A 20,207-nucleotide genomic window follows, 5' to 3' on the forward strand; every position below is an offset into this window, starting at 1 on the left:
CTTCCTCTTCCCCTGCTGTTGGCAGAGGCCTCTGTTCCTCACCCCATTGGCCCCTCCATGGGCTACTTCCGTGTTTTCACAACATGGCCATTGGCTTCCCCCAGAGTGAGTGATCTGAGAGTCAGAGAGCACCAGGAAGAAGTCACATGCCTGATCTTGGACGTCACATAGCATTACTTCCTTCATGCTGTTTGTTAGAAGCAGGTCACTAAATCCAGCCCACACTAAAGGAGAGGGAAATTAAGCTCCACCTCCCGGAGGGAAGAGTATCAAAGAATTTGTGGACACATTGTAAACCTGTCATACCTCCCTAACCTCATAAAGGATGTCTCCTTCTTCCTAATTCTTTTAGAATGTGGTTCTCCCTCCTGACATGTAACACTTTCTACTTTTGTACATGTTTTATCTCCTTTATGAGATAGTGCCTAGTGCCTAGCAGTATTCTGTACACAGTAGGTGTTTGGTAGATGTGGCATGAATTGTGATTAATTCCTCAGTTACAAACTCTTGTGTTTTTTCCTAGTACTCCACCCACCTGCACCTTGCTGAGGACTGCATGAAGCATTACCAAGGCACCGTAGACAAGCTCTGTCGTGTGGAGCAGGTAGGACTTTTTCCTTCTCCTTCTGCCATGGCAAGTCTTCTTCTACACCCTTTTACCCAGCTGAGTTTTAACCTCTGACTTTGAACATTCTGCAGAATCATAGGAAATAGAGACGGGAATGCCTGCTAAATCCTGTTGTCTCAACTCTCTGGAGCCAGTATGGTTCCACCCTCAATGGTAGGGACTAGATTGGTCTGGAATGCTGTGCCGTTTGGATTTTGCATGCCTGACTCTTTTGAAAGGCTCTGTTTTCCCTGAAATGGGTGAAGAAAGACATGTGGGTTCTGAGCCCTGTGTTGACAGGGCTGGCTGAGCTTTATTTTCTGAATGGGTTTTCCTCCTCCTGTGGCTATGCCAGCTTTGGAGGCCTAGAGGCTGAGAGACGGTAAAGCATTGGAAGGTCAGGATTTACCCAAGGCATCAGTAAGCACAATTAAGAGTATGAGTTGAGAATTTGGGATTTGAGTTCTGTCTCTGTCACTGATTATTTGATATGCCTGTTTCTCTGTGTTTTGTTTTCTTCCACTGCGAAAGCAAAATCAGTGCTGACATTGTTCAGGGGTGTCACATGGAGTCACTAGTCCTGACCCTCCTTTCTTCAAGCATTACAATATCATTAAACTATGAGTCAACTTCTAAGAGAAGAGAGGATGTTAAAAGATTCTGCACCCTCAGCTGAAAGTCTCTTTTCACGGAAAAAACCAACTCAGGTTCTCACTGTGAAGCTAAGATTTAACACATTGACTGCCACACTAGAAGAAAAATGTTTTTCCTTGGGGTCACGGTGTTATATTACAAAAATAGAATAAAAACTTCAAAAACAAAACAGTTCTTTCTAATTTAATGAAAAATTTGTTATTTTTATTATTTTCTGTTCATGAGTTATATGCAACTTGAAAAATAGTTTTTGTGGCTCCCAAGGTGAAGAGACATGTGAATTACAAATGCTTCACCAGGCCCTGGGCTCAAAACTAGAGTGAGTTGAATATAACTCACATGGTAGTTAATGTGTTAAATCCTCTGATTTGATGTGACTGGTTCAGCTTAGATTTGTAAGCCCTGTCCTATACCATTGAGTGTTTTAAAGGAGGAAGTTACCCTGCTAAAATCTATCAATTTCACAGGTAATTTTAGCAAACACAAGGTATCCTCTCTAAGAGAACTTGACCATCCAAAAAAGGATTATACCTAGATCAGTAAAAATGCAGTTTGGGGTTTGTTTTTGGAAGTTTAAAATTTTTCAGAAGTGCTCAAAAATATTGTTGAGCTCATTAAATTTAACTGCACTTACAGAGAGTATTAAAATAAGGTCCTGCTTACCAGCTGTCTGTTGAGGATGGTGGTCAGACTGAGAGGTGAAAGGGCCCACAGAGGTGTCCCTCCTTCCTCCAGCCCATCCTGGAAAGAGCCTGTGGACTCGACTGTAATTTATATGAACTCCTGGAATCTTGGGGAAAAAAAGAGAACCTTCAAGCAACCTCCTAAGAGCTATAAAGGAAGCAGCTGTGGGTCTCTGAGAATAAGACCAAATAGTTCTGAGTTTGCTGAGACTAATGTGCTGTTTTCTCTGGGTCTGAGTCTCACCCAAGCCATGATGTGGGGCCAATAGATTGTGGTCCCTTCACTCTCTCTCATTTCACCTCCTTCATCTGCTGGGGTTTGAAATTGCAGCTTTGGGAGCCTTTGTTTTTCTCTCCTCATCCACAGAACTTGGTAAAAAAGATTGAAAGCAAAGTTAAAAACCTAGAGTAGTTCAGACTTAAAAAGCATGTCCTTCCTTCAATGCCAGGGCAAGCCTAGTGGAAAGAATCTAGCCTTGCAGAGGCACCTTAAAATGCCAAAGCTTTTCATGGGAGGGAGGTACATCACTTTAAGCTCTGATACCTCAATAGGGCCTTGAACCTCTAGAGAACCTACCAATATTGAGTCTGTACCTGAGAAACTGACACAGGTACACTGCACTCACTTGCAGGGAACAGCCTACCTTTAAATAAGATGACAAATCATTATGGTTTCTGATTTTGGCAACTGAAACTTAGGGACTTCTGTCTGCTCCCACTGATGCTTTAGGAAATGTGCTGACCACACTCATGCTAATTGCAGTACATTATGAGAATAATGTATGCAGTACATTGTACATTCTCAATTATGAGAATGCAGTACATTATGAGGTGCAGAAAGCACCTGTTTAAGACCTTCCCCAACCAAGCAACCAGTCACAGACATTTATGGATCCTGAATTTCCTAAGTGCTGCCATCTCTCCAGATTGTCACCAGAGATGGGGCCAACAAGGTATGTTTTCCACAGGACCTGGCCATGGGCACAGATGCCGAGGGAGAGAAGATTAAGGACCCCATGCGAGCCATCGTCCCCATTCTGCTGGATGCCAATGTCAGCACTTATGACAAAATCCGCATCATCCTTCTCTACATCTTTTTGAAGAATGGTAGGAATGTGGGACCTAGAGGAGGGGACAGGCCCTGCCCTCTCTTGGGGAAAATGAGGCAGCTAAGAGAGAGAAAACAAAGTGGAAAGGTTGTTTAAAAGATATGGAAGGGGCCGGGCGCGGTGGCTCACGCCTATAATCCTAGCACTCTGGGAGGCCGAGGTGGGCAGATTGCTCAAGGTCAGGAGTTCAAAACCAGCCTGAGCAAGAGCGAGACCCCATCTCTACTAAAAATAGAAAGAAATTAATTGGCCAACTAATATATATAGAAAAAATTAGCCGGGCGTGGTGGCGCATGCCTGTAGTCCCAGCTACTTGGGAGGCTGAGAAAGGAGGATTGCTTGAGCCCAGGAGTTTGAGGTTGCTGTGAGCAAGGCTGATGCCACGGCACTCACTCTAGCCTGGGCAACACAGTGAGACTCTGTCTCAAAAATAAATAAATAAATAAAAGATATGGAAGAGAGAAGGAAAAGAAGATCCTAGGGACTCTTTATGTTTGGGGAAATGCAATGTAGTCAAATTATTTGCAACTAGAGGCTGAATATCTCCTAGTAATTCTAGAGTTAATAAATGGTATGGGATCTATGGAAGAGGGCAGGGCTAGGAGACAAGGGAGAACTATGTGGTTTTATGGCCAGTTTACTCAAGCTATACCCACCAGATATTTTTAACTTGCATGACATTTGTCATCTGCCTTTAAAGAACTGATTTTTAGCCATATCACAGTTACCTGGATGAGTTCATTGTGCAAAAGATGGATTATAAGACTCTCCAATTTGACTTTGATGCAGGGCCGGAGAGGGCAGGGATTGCTGAGAAGTGGGGATAAATGGAAACACAGACCCTAAGGGGCAGTTGCTGATGGCCACTGCCCAGGGCAGAGTGGCTCGAGTAGACTCAGAATCCTTATTTTGTCTTCATGGCACAGTGTTGTAGACAAGGTAGACAGATCAATTTCCACTAACCCTGAGAAGGAGAAAGGACACACCATCCATCCCTGAGGGCCTGGCTCTATTTCTGAATGTGCGATGCGCAGTGGCAGGGGGTGCTAACTGGGTGTCTTGTGCCCTCAGGCATCACTGAGGAAAACCTGAACAAACTAATCCAGCATGCCCAGATCCCCCCAGAGGACAGCGAGATCATCACCAACATGGCTCACCTTGGTGTGCCCATCGTCACAGATGTGAGGGGCCAGCTCTACGTATGGGGGTGGCGGGAGGGAGGCTTGCAGGTCCTGTCTACTTCTGCTCTGACTGATGTATAGTGTCCTATGATACACACAAATACCCACCCTCAACATCAAGAAAGAGGAGACAGAATCAGAGGGATAGAAGTGTAAAGGTGCAAATAAAATAGATACAAAGTGACGAACTAAAACGTGTGTAGCAGGGAGTCACACACAGTCATTAAAGCTGAGCTATGTCTCTGAACCAAACCAAACCGGGTTTCCTCCATGATATTTCAAGGTCAGTCTGGCCTCACCTTTGGATACCTTAGACTCAGCATCTTCTGTGAGGATGAAAATGTGATGTGTAGAGTCAAGCAGTTTTGCTGCCTCTGAGTCTCTGCACTGGTGTTGAGGCAGAGCCAGTGGGGAAGCTGGTCTGGGAGGCCTGCACCACACAACGTGCTGTAGCAGAGGCCGGGCAGGTGCCCTTCAGCCCTTCCAGAACACATACTGCTAACCTTACTTGTGGGAGCCCCACTGTGAGCTTGCTTTCCTCAGGCAGGCAGGTCACAGGACGATGCTAGTGAGGCTGGAGTTGCTTCTTAATTCTAGAGACAGAGCTCTGGTCTGTCACTGCCAGACCATAGACCTGTAACCATCAGTGGTTTGGTGTTTTGACCCTTGTTCACAAGAGGGATCAAAACGAGAAAGAAGATGATCCCTTCAGCACACCTGTGTTATGGAAGAGAAGTCAAGGAATAAGTCATGCTCCAAGTAGTATTTGCCCCTATAACAAACAGAAAACTATTGTTTTAATTGCCTGGATTTTTTTTTTTTAAATGACATATATATTTGACCCATGTTTGGCATTTTTCATGACTTTATAGAGTAAGTTTGCTCCAGGTTCCTAAAGTGGCACTTTTGGGGTTATTGCAGGGAAAACCTCCCCCCTTACTACTCTTTGCCAATGCTGACTTTAAAGGGAGTCCTTGAGAGAATTTTCAGAGGCCAGCAGTGATTACTGAGGGCCCAAGTGGCCCCTAACACAGTCTAACCTGGTGTGTGTTTATACTCAGTCCACGTTGCGTCGCCGGAGCAAGCCAGAAAGGAAGGAGCGCATCAGTGAACAGACCTACCAGCTCTCACGGTGGACCCCAATCATTAAGGACATCATGGAGGTCAGTGCTGGGGGTGTAGGAAAGAGAACCGGGGCCAAGGGCTCTTCCCCTGGCCACTGGATGCTTCCAGCTTCACCTGCTCCAAGTCGGCAATGACACCTGTGGGTTTCTCCCCCTGAGGATTTGAGTCTGGGTCTCCAGGGCTCTTTCAGCTCATGGTGCACCTTGTCCTGAGGATTTATGAAGAGCCAAGAGACTGTAGATGCAGGTCTCCAGATCCATTTATCTGTTGTTATGTCTTGGAGGACTCAACCTCATATTACAGAGACCCCTCTAGGGTACCACATCTAAAGGGCCAAGCACTTGCAGCATCTCAAAGGTCAGATGAATGACATGCACAAGCCCCACACTGGGGGATGCCATGGCAGACCTCCAGCAGGCATAGCCCTGCCTGCCCTGCCCCATCTCCTGCTGCTCCCTCCCTAAGCCCTCCACACACCAGCTCTGCTGGTCAAACCAATCCCTTGCCTGGGATGTTTTGACCCTTCCTCTAATCTTCCCGAATCCAGCTTTCCTTCAAAGCCCCTATCAGGTCTCATCATGTCTGTGTGCTGCCCCACCTATCTGACCACCCAGCACAAGGAGGCCTCCCCTGAATCCCTTAGTGTGTGTCATATTTACACATATGTGTTCTGCTCAGTGCACTGGGTGGTCTTTTTATAGCTTAGTCCTGTCCCCTCCACTATTGGGTCCTCTGCACAGAGCCACACACATAGCATGTGTTGGCTGTAAGGTAGCAGAAGGTATGAGCACCACAGCAGCCCTCTGGGTTTGCTCCCTTCTCTCCTTGCAGTGGTAAGAGACCCTGCATAGAATCCTACACTGCTTGATCATTGAGGTTAGACCTGGAGATAATCTGACCAAATTCCACACTTGACAGGCAAACAAAACTGTGGTCCAGAGGTTGAGGGACTTGCCCTGGATTCCGTAGTTGATTCCTAGCAGCCCAGGTATTCCCACTGGGTTGCACATATTTTAAACATATAGAGTGAGCAGCTTCCTATTCTTAAAACCCACAAACCAAAAGGATGGGCAAAGTGAGACATCTAGAAACCAACTTTCTTTGCTTGGTGGAATAGATAAAGCCAACTCTTCTGTCTCATTTCCTCCTTTGTTCTCTACTCCCTTTTTCTCCCCATGCCCCAGACAAGACATGTATAGGCTTCCTCTGGCAGCTGCTAGGGTCAGTGTGCATTCCTAGGCAGCAGAGCGTGGATAGTAGGCATCCACCCACCACATAGACCTTTGAGAAGCTGGGGGACCAAGGCTCCCCACTGTAGGAGAGACCCTGCTTTTGCCTAGTTTCTATAAGGCTGATGGCAGGTGTCAGGAATTTATTGGCTAGAGTATAATATTTACAACTTCACATAGATGATATAAGAGAATAAATTGGGAGAGGAGCAAGAAAAATTAATGCTTTTTAAAAAAACTTCTCTTAACCCTTTGCACCTGGATGTCGAGTGTGACTCAACACGGTTAGCAAAAATTATATAGAGCTTAAAATTACTCTTTGAATGTATCAATAATTTGAAATATAAAAAATTTCAAATAAATAAGTTTGTATGAAAAGAAACTCCAGTTTTTTATTCTACTGCTGCACTTTGTAAAATCTGGAGTATTTAAAAAATTAAATCCCGAGTAGAATAAAGGAATCGAGAAAAAAGCGAGCAAGTGCAAAGGGTTAAAAAAACAGACCTGCAAATTTATCTCAGTGTGACAGCCCTTTAGGAAGCACTGGTCAGTGCCGAGCATTGTGGGGCATCTGAGCATTGTGGAGCATCCAGGAAGGGAGCTCTGATGGTTGCAAATCTATCTGGCATGTGTTTTGCTAACTGACTTGTTCTTCGAATCACCTTGTCTTGCTTCCTGTCAGCCTTTTCATTCAGATGGTAGGCCTAACATCTGTCTCTTTCCTTACTAGGACACAATTGAGGACAAACTTGATACCAAACACTACCCTTACATCTCCACCCGCTCCTCTGCCTCTTTTAGCACGACTGCTGTCAGGTAGGTGAAAATCCCTGAGCAAACAAGGGAGGCGCATAGGACCATCTCTGGGTGGGTTTCAGCTCCGTGGCAATCCTGCCATGAGGCAGTGTGGTCCGTGAGAATGCTCTTGCTGTCACTCCTCACAGCTAGAGCACCGGCCCTCACAGGCCTTCCCCCTCCAGCTTCCTATTCCTCTCGGACTCATTCCTCACCCCTGCCTTCCCCTCTCCACCTCAGCCTTCTCGCTCTTTCTCAACCAGCCAGGCCCACTTCTGCCTCGGGACCTTTGCACTTGCTTTTTCCTCTGTCTGAAATATCTGCATGGCCTGTCTCGTATCTCCTTCAGGTTTTTAATCAGGTCATACCTTCTTTGATCTTCCCTAACCACCCTGTTTAAAATCACAGTACACTGTGTCCATAGCAGCTTCATTCATGATAGCCCAAGTGTAGAAACAGTCCAGTGTCCACCAACTGATGAGTACATAAACAAAATGTAGTATATCCATACAATGGCTCCTGAGAACATTCAGGGCTAAACATGTGAGCTTGGGGCAACAGAGTTAGCAGCTCCAGAGAGGGCAACCCTAGCACCGTGGCTGTGACATTCCCGCTCCTGAAGTGACATCTCAGGATATGTACCTCTCTGTGCTTCCTCTTGTGCTTTCTCTGCCTGTCTTCTCTCTTGCTCCTCCTCTTTCTGTCTTTACTTTTTGCCTTTTCCTGGCCCTGGGCTAGCAACCTGCGGTGGCATCCTGTGTCATTGTACAGCCCCTCTGATGGCAGCAGAGGTGAGATGTTTATTGCCAAACTTGGAGTAAAATACAGAGTCCCAAGTATTGCGCCAGTCAGGCTTGTTGACAATCACAGAATATCAAATGATTGCGCACGGAAAGAAAGTGAATGTGAGATTCTCTGTTGGCTCAGGCAGTCCCCTGGTGCCTTCCAGATTTGGAAAGCGACTGTAATGCTGTCATAAGTCAGGAAGAAGGGCAAAGCATTTCAGTGGTCAGAGAAGACTTGCTCCCTTTGTTGTATTTTTCCTGATTTCTTTGCCTAAAGCAACCCATTTCTCCCTGTCTCTGAGTCAAAGATAAAGACCTGGGGAGGGGAGCCCAGGGATACAGGGAGGCCTCTCCAGGAGCAGCTCCCCCCCCCCCCCACTGCTTCTTCCCTGGCTATGCTATGTTTTTCAGGAGGCAGCTCAGTGCCACCAAAAGCCTCTGCAGTGATCCTAGACAGGGCTCCCTGGCTCCCTCGTGTTCAGCCCCATGGTCCTGAGCTCTTCATCATAGCGAACCCACTTCCTTCTCTCTACTCACCCCATTACACTGCAACTCCTTGGTGGACAAGGCCTGTGTCTCCCCTGGAAGCAATGCTGGGGAGGTCCTGGCCCATGAGAGGCAGACACTCCGTGTGTTTATTCAGGGAGTCAGTGTGCCAGCCTGAAGGCAGATCTTAGACACTGTCATCACTGTGCACTGCCAGCAGTGACCTTGACAAGCTCAGAGACGTGCATAATCTGGAGTAGACAGCTGAATGAGCATCCTATGGGGTAAACATGTCAAACATCAGAGCTGAACAGAGCCTGTCTGTTGCCTGTATGTTTCTTAGAGAGTGACAAGGTCACAGCACAGGCACCCATAGTGATTCTTCTCCCAGCAGCCACGCCACTTGAAAATTGCATTGCTTTGGTGACCTCAGCTGGGCATGGTGGTTTGTGCCTATAGTCCCAGCTACTCAGAAGGTTGAAGCAAGAGGATCACTTGAGCCCAGGAATTCAAGGCTGTAGTGAGCTATGATTGCACCACTGCACTCCAGCCTGGGCAACAGAGTAAGATCTATCTCTATTAAAAGAAAAATGCTTGACCGGGTGCGGTGGCTCATGCCTATAATCCTAGTACTCTGGGAGGCCGAGGTGGGCGGATCACTGAAGGTCAGGAGTTCGAAACCAACCTGAGCAAGAGTGAGACCCTGTCTCTACTAAAAATAGAAAGAAATTAATTGGCCAACTAAAATTATATAGAAAAAATTAGCGGGGCATGGTGGTGCATACCTGTAGTCCCAGCTACTCGGGAGGCTGAGGCAGAAGGATTGCTTTGAGCCCAGGAGTTTGAGGTTGCTGTGTGCCAGGTTGACGCCACGGCACTCTAGCCTGGGCAACAGAGTGAGACTCTGCCTCAAAAAAAAAAAAAAAAAAATGCATTGCTGTTAAATTCAGACAACACTTGCTAAGCATCTACTCTGTTTTGGGCACAGGTGTAAACAAGCCACTGAGGTATGAAGCACTAGATACTGTAAGTGAGGTAAACATAATTTCTCTCTCTTCTTCTCTCTCTCCTCAGCGCCCGCTATGGGCACTGGCATAAGAATAAGGCCCCAGGAGAGTACCGCAGTGGCCCCCGCCTCATCATTTTCATCCTTGGGGGCGTGAGCCTGAATGAGATGCGCTGTGCTTACGAGGTGACCCAAGCAAACGGAAAGTGGGAGGTGCTAATAGGTGAGTCTGCATGCTTCCTAGAGGAAGGAGCTGCCTCATCGCACTTTGACTCCATTCCACGCTTTGGTGTCGCGGTCTGTCTTAGACTCTGTTACCCCTGCAAAACTTGTCTCTAGGAAACTGGGGATGGCAGAAGCTAAGGAGCAGAGGGTTCTCTCCTCACACGTGCCCTACTGTGTCTCCTGCTGAAAGGCAACACCATGATCTATGCCTGATCATAGAGTCCAGCTGGCTCAGGCTCAAATTTCTGCCCTGCTACTGCTCAGTGGGGTCACCTTGAGCAAGTGACTCAACTCTCCAAACTGCCATTTGCTTGTCGAACAACTTGGGTTTAGTAGCACACACTTATAGCCTTGAACTGAGTCTGAGATGAGATTTATCAGTTTCCTGGCACTGGGCCTCACGCCCAGGAATGCACAGTGGATAGTGGGTAGGTTATCACCCTTCTCCTCCACCCAGGTGCAGATGGACAGACAGCTTGTGAGCAGATACTGCCTGAAACCTCCAGGCTAGGCTGGTGGGCTCTGCTCAGGTCCCTGCACTAGTTCCTACCACCTTCTAGTTCTGCCATACCTTTTCTCATATGTCCTGTTAGTTTCCCAAAGGAGGGTAAGCAACTCATGGGAGCTGGTTTAAAGCAGCAGGAGGCTTTTCTCCTTTTTCATGCCTTTAGCAGCTTCTATTAATATAATTTTTAGGGCTGGAAGAGGAAGAGTTAGCTGAGAAAAATCTTGCTTTCTCCAGATGCCTTCCTTTTTGTCCTGTCTTACCTTTAAAGAAACAGAGTGGTGCCTGCCTGTGCAGGGGTCCCTCTCGACACTCTCTGGCAAGAGGCTGTTATATACACTGCCCTGGCTGGACTCTGCCCTCAGTGGAAGCATGTTCATGCTGAGTGAGGCATGAGGCCAGTGTTCTTGGTCTCCCTTTGGAGGGGGGTGTGCTCTGCACCTGGTGGGGAATTATACCCTCCAGAGCCTAAGGATTGCCTTTCAGACCATTCACATATGAGCTGTTACAGACAGAGGCCTTGAGCTGCCCCAGCTGGGAAAGCTGCTCTGACTTCTCCCTGTAGGTGCATACTACTGGTCATAATCCCAGGCATAGCCATTATCTCGGTAACAAGTGTCAGTTTTATATCTCCAAAGTAGGGTGACCAAGTCACAGTGTCCCCCAAACTATCCAAGCAAGTAGTCTCCATAGACTAGTCCAGATGACTATTCTGGGTTTACCAAGATGGACCTGAGGCTGCCAACCCACCTTCTTGATACCGCAGTCCAGTGGGGAGATTATACATCCCCACCCAGCTCCCTCAAGCTCCCCTTGTCCGGTCACCAGTTTTCTCTGTAATTTTTTTTTCCTATTGTTATGTAGGCCCCAGTTGCAAAGCCCTCTCTTCCCTGCTTGCATATGTGCTGCATGAATGTGTTGGATAATTCTGAGCCAAACACAGCTTTCCTGGGCACAAGCTGTCCTAGCCAGGCTTTGGGTATAAATCTTCGTCTTCATCTGTGGACCTGAGTGAGGCCCCCTGTGGGAGGTGGAGACATGGGGTTGTGAAGTTGCCCATGCAGATTCATGAAGGGGCCTTGGCAGATAGCTGATGTCCACTGTGTGGCCTCACCTGCTTCATGCATGCCAGTGCCTTGCTGCCTGTGTGTGTGTTGTATGTGCGTGCGTGTTCGTCTTGCATTCTCATACCTCATTGGCTGCCTAAAATGTAGGCCTAAGTTGGCATGTTCCTGTAACGTACCTTTGTTCAAGCAGTCAGCTGGCCTCTGTTCTCCCGCAGGTTCTACTCATATTCTTACTCCCACCAAATTTCTCATGGACCTGAGACACCCCGACTTCAGGGAGTCCTCTAGGGTATCTTTTGAGGATCAGGCTCCAACAATGGAGTGAGAGCCAAAGAAACAAAGTAAAAGCAGCTTATTTCAGAAAAGAAACTCTTCCACTCTGAAGGGTTTTCTTTGGTTATTCCGTCACTCTTTTTCTTTATTTTTCCCTTTTTAGTTTATTATTTATTTGATTTTCTTTTAACAAGAAAATGCTTGCGGTTCTTAACACCGATTGAAAATGTGTCCAATGCTGCCTTCACAATCCTGCCATGAACCTCCCGGGCTCCGACGTGCCAGCTCACTCATGCCTTGGGTTACTTGCTGCTCAGCCAGACAGGTGCAGGCCGCTGGGTTTAAACCAAAAATGATGGTGACTGCGAACAGTCCTCAGACAGGGAGCTGGAGTTGTGTGATGCCTGAGGCACAGTACCCAAGCCTGTTGGCCCAGGGGTGAATTTATGGGTCCCCCCTGGGAATGTAGAGTGTCCTGGTTATGACAGGCATGAGAGCTTGAGTGAGGCCAAAGAGGTCCAGGGAAGGGCAAGTCCAAGAAGGCAGGCATCTGGTGGAGATGCCCATGGGCGCCTATTGTGAGGAAAGCTTGGAAAGGAACATCGGAATAGACCCAGGTCAATAGTAGTTAGATGTGTCACTAGCTTTTTCCTAGGACAGGCACATCCCCAGGAACAAGTTCTAAAGGGTGATTGGGTCACAAGCCACCATGTGCCGGGGAACTCCAGTCTTCAGTGGGAAGAGCTTTTGTCTCATGTTCCTCTGTAGAAAATGGCAGTTAACAGTCATTTGCTCTTTCAGTAATTGCATTCCTTTTAATTTTCCTGTGGGTCCTTTGAAGAGTTGAGTAGTCACACCCCTCTCTCTCACTGAAGTCTCTTGGTAATGTCTGAGACCCTTTTAGTAGAAATATTTTCTTCATACTCTGTGTGGTTTTAAAGAGCATCTTCTTGGCCAGGCGCGGTGGCTCACGCCTGTAATCCTAGCTCTCTGGGAGGCCGAGGCGGGCGGATTGCTCGAGGTCAGGAGTTCGAAACCAGCCTGAACAAGAGCGAGACCCCGTCTCTACTATAAATAGAAAGAAATTAATTGGCCAACTGATATATATATAAAAAATTAGCCAGGCATGGTGGCTCATGCCTGTAGTCCTAGCTACTCGGGAGGCTGAGGCAGAAGGATCGCTCGAGCCCAGGAGTTTGAGGTTGCTGTGAGCTAGGCTGACGCCACGGCACTCACTCTAGCCTAGGCAACAAAGTGAGACTCTGTCTCAAAAAAAAAAAAAAAAAAAAAAAAAGCATCTTCTTTCTCCCATCAAGTTTGTTCTCCAGGAACCCATTATCTGTTTGGTAGACTATGCAAAATTTTGTACTTCAAAACTATCCTCATTTCTTTGTCTCTCTTCCCATCCTTCGTATATGTTGGGAAACTCCTATACTGTGTTTAAATGGCAGATTGATGCCACCCCACTCCATCATAGCATTAGCAATTCCTTAGCTTTATTATATATTCTGTGTTGAGGCCACATTTTGTGTACCTGACTTTGTATACACCATTAACAGGGAACCCTGAAAATGCCCCTTCACCTGAGCTGAGTTGTGGCCCAGTGAGTCTTGGAGCATGAGTCCCCTGTGAGCAGAGATAGAGACCTGGACACACAGCCAGAAGGACTGGCCTCCACCCTAACTCCTCCATGAGCACCTGTGTGGCTGTAGCACGTCATCCCCACTCTCTGGGCCACAGCATACCTGCACAGGGAGGCTAGATCACAGTGCCCCCGGGACTGTGAGCTCTAATAGGCTGTGAATTCAGTGATTCAGGTTTGTGCCTCAAACCATACAATCCTACCCACTCTCGCTTTCTGGTGAACCTCAGGGGAGTGGCCTGTCAGAGCCCTGGCTAGGTAACATCAGAAGTGTGCTTGTTTATATAGAGAAAATGGTGCTGTGCCCTAGAGGTAGGAATAGGAGGCCACACAGTTTATCTCCTCCCCCTCCTTTCCTTGGCAGGGGGTGGCATACTCCAGTGCAGCAGTGTGCTAAGAGATAGCAAGTAGTTGGGAGCAAGGAAAGTGTACCTGGTTATGGCCCTGAGCTACAGCTGCTATTCTGTCTGGGCTTGCTTTCCCCTAGAAAGCAAGGCCATGGGTGGTGAATAAAAGCAATTGTTTTTTTTTTAAAATTAAAAATCATTCCTTAGAAGCACCTTTATAGGTTGTTAATCAGAGACATCTGGTTCTGTGTGCATATGGCAGGTAGGTGGGCAGCCTTTGCTGCAAGATGTATATTGAGACTTCTAGGCCAGGTGCGGTAGCTCACGCCTGTAATCCTAGCACTCTGGGAGGCCGAGGCGGGTGGATTGCTCGAGGTCAGGAGTTCGAAACCAGCCTGAGCAAGAGTGAGACCCTGTCTCTACTATAAATAGAAAGAAATTAATTGGCCAACTAATATATATATAGAAAAAATTATCCAGGCATGGTGGTGCAGGCCTGTAGTCCCAGCTACTTGGGAGGCTGAGGCAGTAGGATTGCTTGAGCCCAGGAGTTTGAGGTTGCTGTGAGCCAGGCTGACCCCATGGCACTCACTCTAGCCTAGGCAACAAAGCAAGACTCTGTCTCAAAAAAAAAAAAAAAAAAAAAAAGACTTCTAGAAGGACAAATAAATGTTCAGTCAGGACTACAGTAATCGAAGATCACTTGTAGGATCTGAAAGAATCACAAACCCAAACCCCAAGGGCTCCTGCTAGGATTAATTCTGGGGTTTCCTGCTTCAGAAATGTCTCCTTTGCAGAGTATATTCCTTTGTTTTATATTTGATGAGCAGAGGGAGAACAAATAGGCTCTGGTTGTATATTCTTGGCTTCTGAAATAATTTGCTGGGCAGTGTTGGATTTTAGAGAATTCAGTTAAGAAGAAGCAAGGCACAGAGCCCTCTTACCAGTGAGGTCAGAAGCAGATTGAAACCTGATTTGCTCCCTTCTGTTGTGATCGTGCAGGCAACTGAAGTACGGAACAATGCAGAAGCTTAGAGAGGTGTGTTTTCTCCTAAATACCCGTATCGTGGCAACTTCTCTCTTAAGAAAGGATGAGTTTTCCTGCCCAGCAGCCAATGCGAGTGTTCCCAGCAGGTGCATGGGTGATGGTGCCTCACTCTGGCCTCTGCTCCCTCTTGTAGCTGAGGCTCCCAGGGTCTGGGCAACTCCAAGTCTCATCTTAATCCCCACTAATCATCCCTCCAAATGTTCTAGGAAATGAAATCTTTTGATTAGATTTTTACCTCCATGCTCTAGTTGGTTTATGTTAAAAGTACCAGTCAGTGGGGAGTGTCCAGGAGGCTGTCAGAAGTTAATGAGAGAGAACCAAAAGGCTGGATTAGAGCCATTGCATTACATCAACCATTTGGGAGAAAGCTTTTATGGTTTTATATTGAATCGTTAGTTCTATTCCAGATTGGGGTCAGGTAAGTTTCCTTCTTCACTGGGACTCAGATTTGAATCTGAATTCAGAGTCTACCTATTGTCCACTCCTATTCAAGTATCCACTTGTTCATGCCACCCCGCCCTGCCCCACCCCACCCCTCAACAGGGCCATAGGTGCCCAGAATCGAGAGCCCAGAGACTGGGCCTGGCTGTGCCATCTCCCACCCTGAGCGAGTACCCGACTGGCCTCGCCTTCATTCTGCATTTTTCCCATCTGCAAATTGGGAAGAGTGGCCAGATCTCTGCTTTCCAAACCTGGCTGAATATCACACTCACCAGGGTTGCTCTTAAACTTATACATTCTCTGGCACCACCCTGGGTATTCTGAATCAGTAGATCTGTTTCAGCCAAATTCAGCAGTGGCTAGACCAGTAGTCTGTAAGAACTCTTGATTTTTCAGATTCTGTCAGTGTAAAAAGGATTTTGACCTATCAGAGCTTGCTGTGTCTAGCCGGCAGCTTTGAAAACATGTCAATTGGCGAGTCAGTCATTTGGCGAGGCCTCAACTTAGTTTTGGGGGACCACTATTTACATTTCATAATCTTCCAGTTATGTGGACTAAAAGGGCCCCTCAGAGCAGTAGAGCCCACTTGCTGCCCTGTCCTGGAAGACCAGTGTAGGCAGCTGCCTGTGCATCCACAATGAGAACACTTGTAAAATGTGGATTAGGGACTCACCAGCTCAACTTGCAGTGTTTACAGTGGTGAAAAGCTTGACCAACGTTATTGAAACAATACAGATTATTGAGTGACGGGAATTGGCTTTCAGGTGAATTGGGTTAATGCCAACTAGTCTGGTCCCTTTAAAGAGCGCAGATAAGTGACAGCTCAGAAACATGCTTATTGCTAAGAGTCTTAGAGGCCTCACTGGTTGTCTCTGACACTCAGTCCTAGAATTTTTCTTCTTTAGTCAAGACTGGGAACACTGATGATCAGTGATCAGATAATATCAGAAACTTCTAGAACATGGATCCCCTTGCCTCCCCCAAATCCTGAATTTGCATACAAGCAAGGGTAGGGAGCACTTTGGGGTAGGGAGCAACTGTGCAGAAGAACCCCTTCTGATTATTCCTCTAAATCGAGTCTACCTTCTTGTTTCCCGGAACTCAATTGGATGGCCAGGGATGAGGGCATTAGGTGCTGTTTTCTCTGGCATGTGCACTGGTTGTTGCCTTTAACTAGGAAGTCCCCAAGCCAAACCGTACTCTGTATGAGAGGCTGTCTTTCGGTGTCTGTCTAGACTGATGGGCTGCGTTGAGCTGTGATTGGGAAGGCCCTCATCCTGGAGATGGTTCACTCTTCAGAGCTGAGGCAAACCTCTTAACATTTCTATCCTTTTCCCTTGTTTGCACAGAAGCCTTTGACCTCCCTTAGGACTAGTAGGAAGATTGGCAAGGTCACAGGAATAAGTGGACTTTAGGAGAAAGGGGTGCTGTAACAGCACCCAGGGACACACTCCTGAAACCTGCATCACATGTGCTTAAGAAGCCTAAGATCGGCAGAATGACAAGTCTGCTTTAGAGTACAGGAGCTGGTGCAGGCTGCCTGCTCCGGGCATCGTGCTTGGTGTCCCTGGGAAGTAGCCAGGGACACGGAGTCCTCACTCAAGAGTGGCAAGTGGGCAGCTGGGACTTGAACTGCAGAGAACAGGATGTTGGAAAAAGTCTCTTGAGCTAGTGGGGGCTTTACAAGTTTTCTGCTGGTCTGGACTGACCAGGAAGGCCCATGGTTCCAGCAGTCCCAGGTCAGCTGAGCAAGTAGTGTCAAAGGCATACGGACCCGGTATTGGAGTCATGCCTAATGAGCCAGCCAAAGCCTTTTTTTGCCTGCCCTTGGGGTGGAAACTGGCATCCGGTGGTTTCCACTCCCTAACTCCCATGAAGGCCCATCCCCTGCCCACCTCTCCAGGGAGGCACATTTTCAAGTACGGGTCTCTTTTGTTTAGTTCTTCTCTCCTACCAGGACCTTTCTTTGAAGCCCACTGCTGCATGCATGCGTGCGAGCCTCATACTCACTCACACACCACCCTAGTCACCTCTCTTCTGTTTGATCAAGTCCATGTCCAAAAACTACACGATCCATGCATCTTTTTTTACTGCACTTATTAGATCTCTCTCTCCTTATGAAAAAGGCCTTCATTTATTTATTTTTTATTTTTTTATTTTTGCAGTAGAAGTATATCTATATTCCATTAGCTTAAATTTTTGCAAGCATTTCTAATCTCTTACAATGTGCGGTCTCTGCAAGGTAAGGCCTCAGGTCCCCCACCCTTTCCCTCTCACACCTGAGGTCCCACCCACCAGGGCAGCACCACTTACCACTCGGCTGGTTCCCAGAGGTCAGGGAATTCCCTGGGGGCTTTGCCCATGAGCTTCCTTTCTACCAGGCACCATGTCCCCCTGCCGGCCCCTGCCCCATTTGCAACCTTTCTCCCTGCCATGTTTGGAATTTCTCTCCCTGGCTTACCTTGAGTTCAAGAGAGAGTTAGAAATGCCTCTGCCCCATCACCTAGCAGATGGCTCCGAGCCCTGTTGGAGAGGTGGCTCACTCCTTGGTATAGCCTGGGACCCCACATGTTGCCCAGGCCTATTGTGACAGAGCCACAAACCCCAATCCCTAGCCCCCTCCCTGCTTCCACTAGGCCCCGTCCAGGGTGGGGGAGGGGATGGTGCCATTGGGAGTGGAGGAGCAGGAGGGGATGTGTCTGCACTTAAGACTGGCTGGCTCACTGTCTTCTCTGCCTCCCCAGGATCCACGCACATTCTCACCCCACAGAAACTGCTGGACACACTGAAGAAACTGAATAAAACAGATGAAGAAATAAGCAGTTAAAAAATAAGCCGCCCCTCCAAACACGCCCCTCTCCCCCGCAGTGCTCTGCAGCTCCCTACTGTGCCCCTTGGTTACTTTGCTGACTTTCTATCTGTTGCCTCCCCAGCCCTGCACGTCCTGGCTGGCACTGTCGCCACTGCGTTCTCCTGTTTAATGATGCCCTCTTCTAGTTTGAAACAAAAGAAAATAATGCATTGTGTTTTTTAAAAAGAGTATCTTATATATATATCCTAAAAGGAGAGGTTCATGTGCAAATGATGCACTGCAGGAGAAGTTTTTGAACTGTTTAGAATGAATGGACACCTTCTCCCCAGTATTTATGATTCTGTAACCTTGTACATAAACCCTATGCGACGTGCAAATTGCTTGAGTATGGAAAGGTAGAAGTTTGAGTGTTTTTAAAAACTGGTTTTGGATTGTTCCTGTTCTCATTGGGAATCGTAGAGATGTCTGTGTTCCTAGAGTATTTCACACTGAGGATTGATCTGTTGTCTTCACTCCAGTCCTACCCCTCCGTATCTGCTCCCATCCAGACCAGCCAGAAGTGACCATCAGGGGACACCTCGTGAGAGTTAAAGAACAGGCCTCTTCACTTTTCCCAGAGGCATGTCCCTGCTGGGCATGCCCCTGGTAGTACAGCTGTGTTTGGGGCCTGGGGTGTCCTCATGAAGCCAGGCTGGCATCCCCTCCTTCACGGCATGTCCCTGCTCCCTCCGTGGCGTGTGTCCACAGTATTGGTATCCCAAGGGAAGTCCGTCTCCAGTCAGCATCATGGTGCCCAGACAAGTAAAAAGCAAACTCCCACCGGAGACCGTTGCCTCTTCTGGAGAAGCAGTTAGACCTGATATCTTGACCAGAGCCCTCCTCCCCCAGGTGTCACCCCTAACAGCTCAGTTTCCTCAGTAGGGTCAACCTTAGTTCAAGCATCAGGAACGAACTAGAACAGATGGGTCTGGAGGCCCCTGGTTAGAGGGCCCTTGGCTGTGGAGGAGGTTCTTAGCCTGAAGAACAGCCTGTTGGATTTATGCAGACCCTGTGCCTACTCCGCAAGCAACTTTTGTCAAGTTATCCTCAGTTTAAGATACTTCATAATAGTTTATTTTGTGTAGTGTGGGGTCATATGTCATTGTGCTTGTAAGAGAAAATGATTATTTTATTCTCTGTATAAAAACTTAGCTGTATAAAAACTTAGCTCTAATGCAAAAATTAAAGAAACAAATGCAAGAAGGATGTCTCATCCTCAAGACTCAGCAGTTCTCGTCTCCAGTGGTGAGCACACCATTTGTTCTGCTGCTGTTGTCTCGAAATATAATGACAGTGGAAGTCACAAAAATGTCCCCTGCCCAGCCCCTTGCCGCCCTCGGCCTCCCGCAGCCTGTGTGTATATTACCCGTCTCGTGCCGTGTTGCAACCGTGGTGTATGCTAGCTCCGCGCCTTCCTCGGTCTGTTCCCCGCTCTCCCGTTAGATGCATCGTGGTGTTCTCTTCCCAAGGCTTTGAGATCTCCCCTTTGCACTCAGATGAGTTTTCAGGTCTCTCCCCTCTGTCTCCCTCCCTCCTAAGATATCTTATTTCCGTAGAACAGAACTGTAGACGCTTGCGTTGGTTTGTTTCTTTCTCCTTCTGCTCGTTTGTCCCCTCCTCGGACCAAACAGTGCTCGTGCTTCGGGACCTTGTTTGTCCAACAAGTTGTTTTCCCTTTCTCTGTTATTTATATAAAAATAATTTATCAAAAGGATATTTTAAAAAAGCTAGTCTGTCTTGAAACTTGTTTACCTTGAAATTATCAGAATCTCAATGTTTGAAAGTATTGAAGCACAAACATGTATCATCTCTGTACCGTTCTGTACTAAAGCACTTGAGTCTAATAAATAAAGAAATTAGAAGTCAGTGTCCCTTCACGATGTCCAGGGTGCCTCCTGGTCTGTTCTTACTCTGGAGAGTGGAAGGAGAAAGTCCCGCAGTAGTCACTGCAGAGGGGCTGGCCACCCCCGGCTGTGGCTTGGACCCAGGTCCAAGTCACCATCACTTGCGTTAGTAGCTGTCTCACATTTGGGGACAATCCACGAAGCTTGTCTTGGGCCTATAGCAGCACCAGAACATTGCCTAGAGCTGAGGCAGTTCTCTGCAGGGCCTCTGGCGCAGACCCCCAGGGCTCTGTCTCTGTGGATG

At 47.4% G+C, this 20,207-nt stretch overlaps 1 protein-coding gene across 2 annotated transcripts in view; it reads left to right on the top strand.

The window, feature by feature from the left end:
- STXBP1 (syntaxin binding protein 1) overlaps nucleotides 1-19,937 on the top strand; it is a 72,505-nt gene extending 52,568 nt beyond the window's left edge. Inside the window, exons 13-20 of one of the 2 annotated variants that reach the window (XM_012771993.2) lie at nucleotides 524-604; nucleotides 2,913-3,051; nucleotides 4,125-4,234; nucleotides 5,296-5,397; nucleotides 7,319-7,404; nucleotides 9,729-9,883; nucleotides 11,673-11,798; nucleotides 17,953-19,937. In XM_012771993.2, the coding sequence (XP_012627447.1) occupies nucleotides 524-604; nucleotides 2,913-3,051; nucleotides 4,125-4,234; nucleotides 5,296-5,397; nucleotides 7,319-7,404; nucleotides 9,729-9,883; nucleotides 11,673-11,782 (783 nt within the window). In that variant the 3' untranslated portion in view covers nucleotides 11,783-11,798; nucleotides 17,953-19,937. The remainder of the gene's footprint in view (nucleotides 1-523; nucleotides 605-2,912; nucleotides 3,052-4,124; nucleotides 4,235-5,295; nucleotides 5,398-7,318; nucleotides 7,405-9,728; nucleotides 9,884-11,672; nucleotides 11,799-17,952) is intronic. The other variant, XM_012771994.2, reaches the window with a different exon arrangement.
- Nucleotides 19,938-20,207: the final 270 nt, after the last annotated feature.

The sequence above is a fragment of the Microcebus murinus genome, chromosome 12, assembly GCF_040939455.1.
Source record: "Microcebus murinus isolate Inina chromosome 12, M.murinus_Inina_mat1.0, whole genome shotgun sequence".
Classification (NCBI taxonomy): domain Eukaryota; kingdom Metazoa; phylum Chordata; class Mammalia; order Primates; family Cheirogaleidae; genus Microcebus; species Microcebus murinus.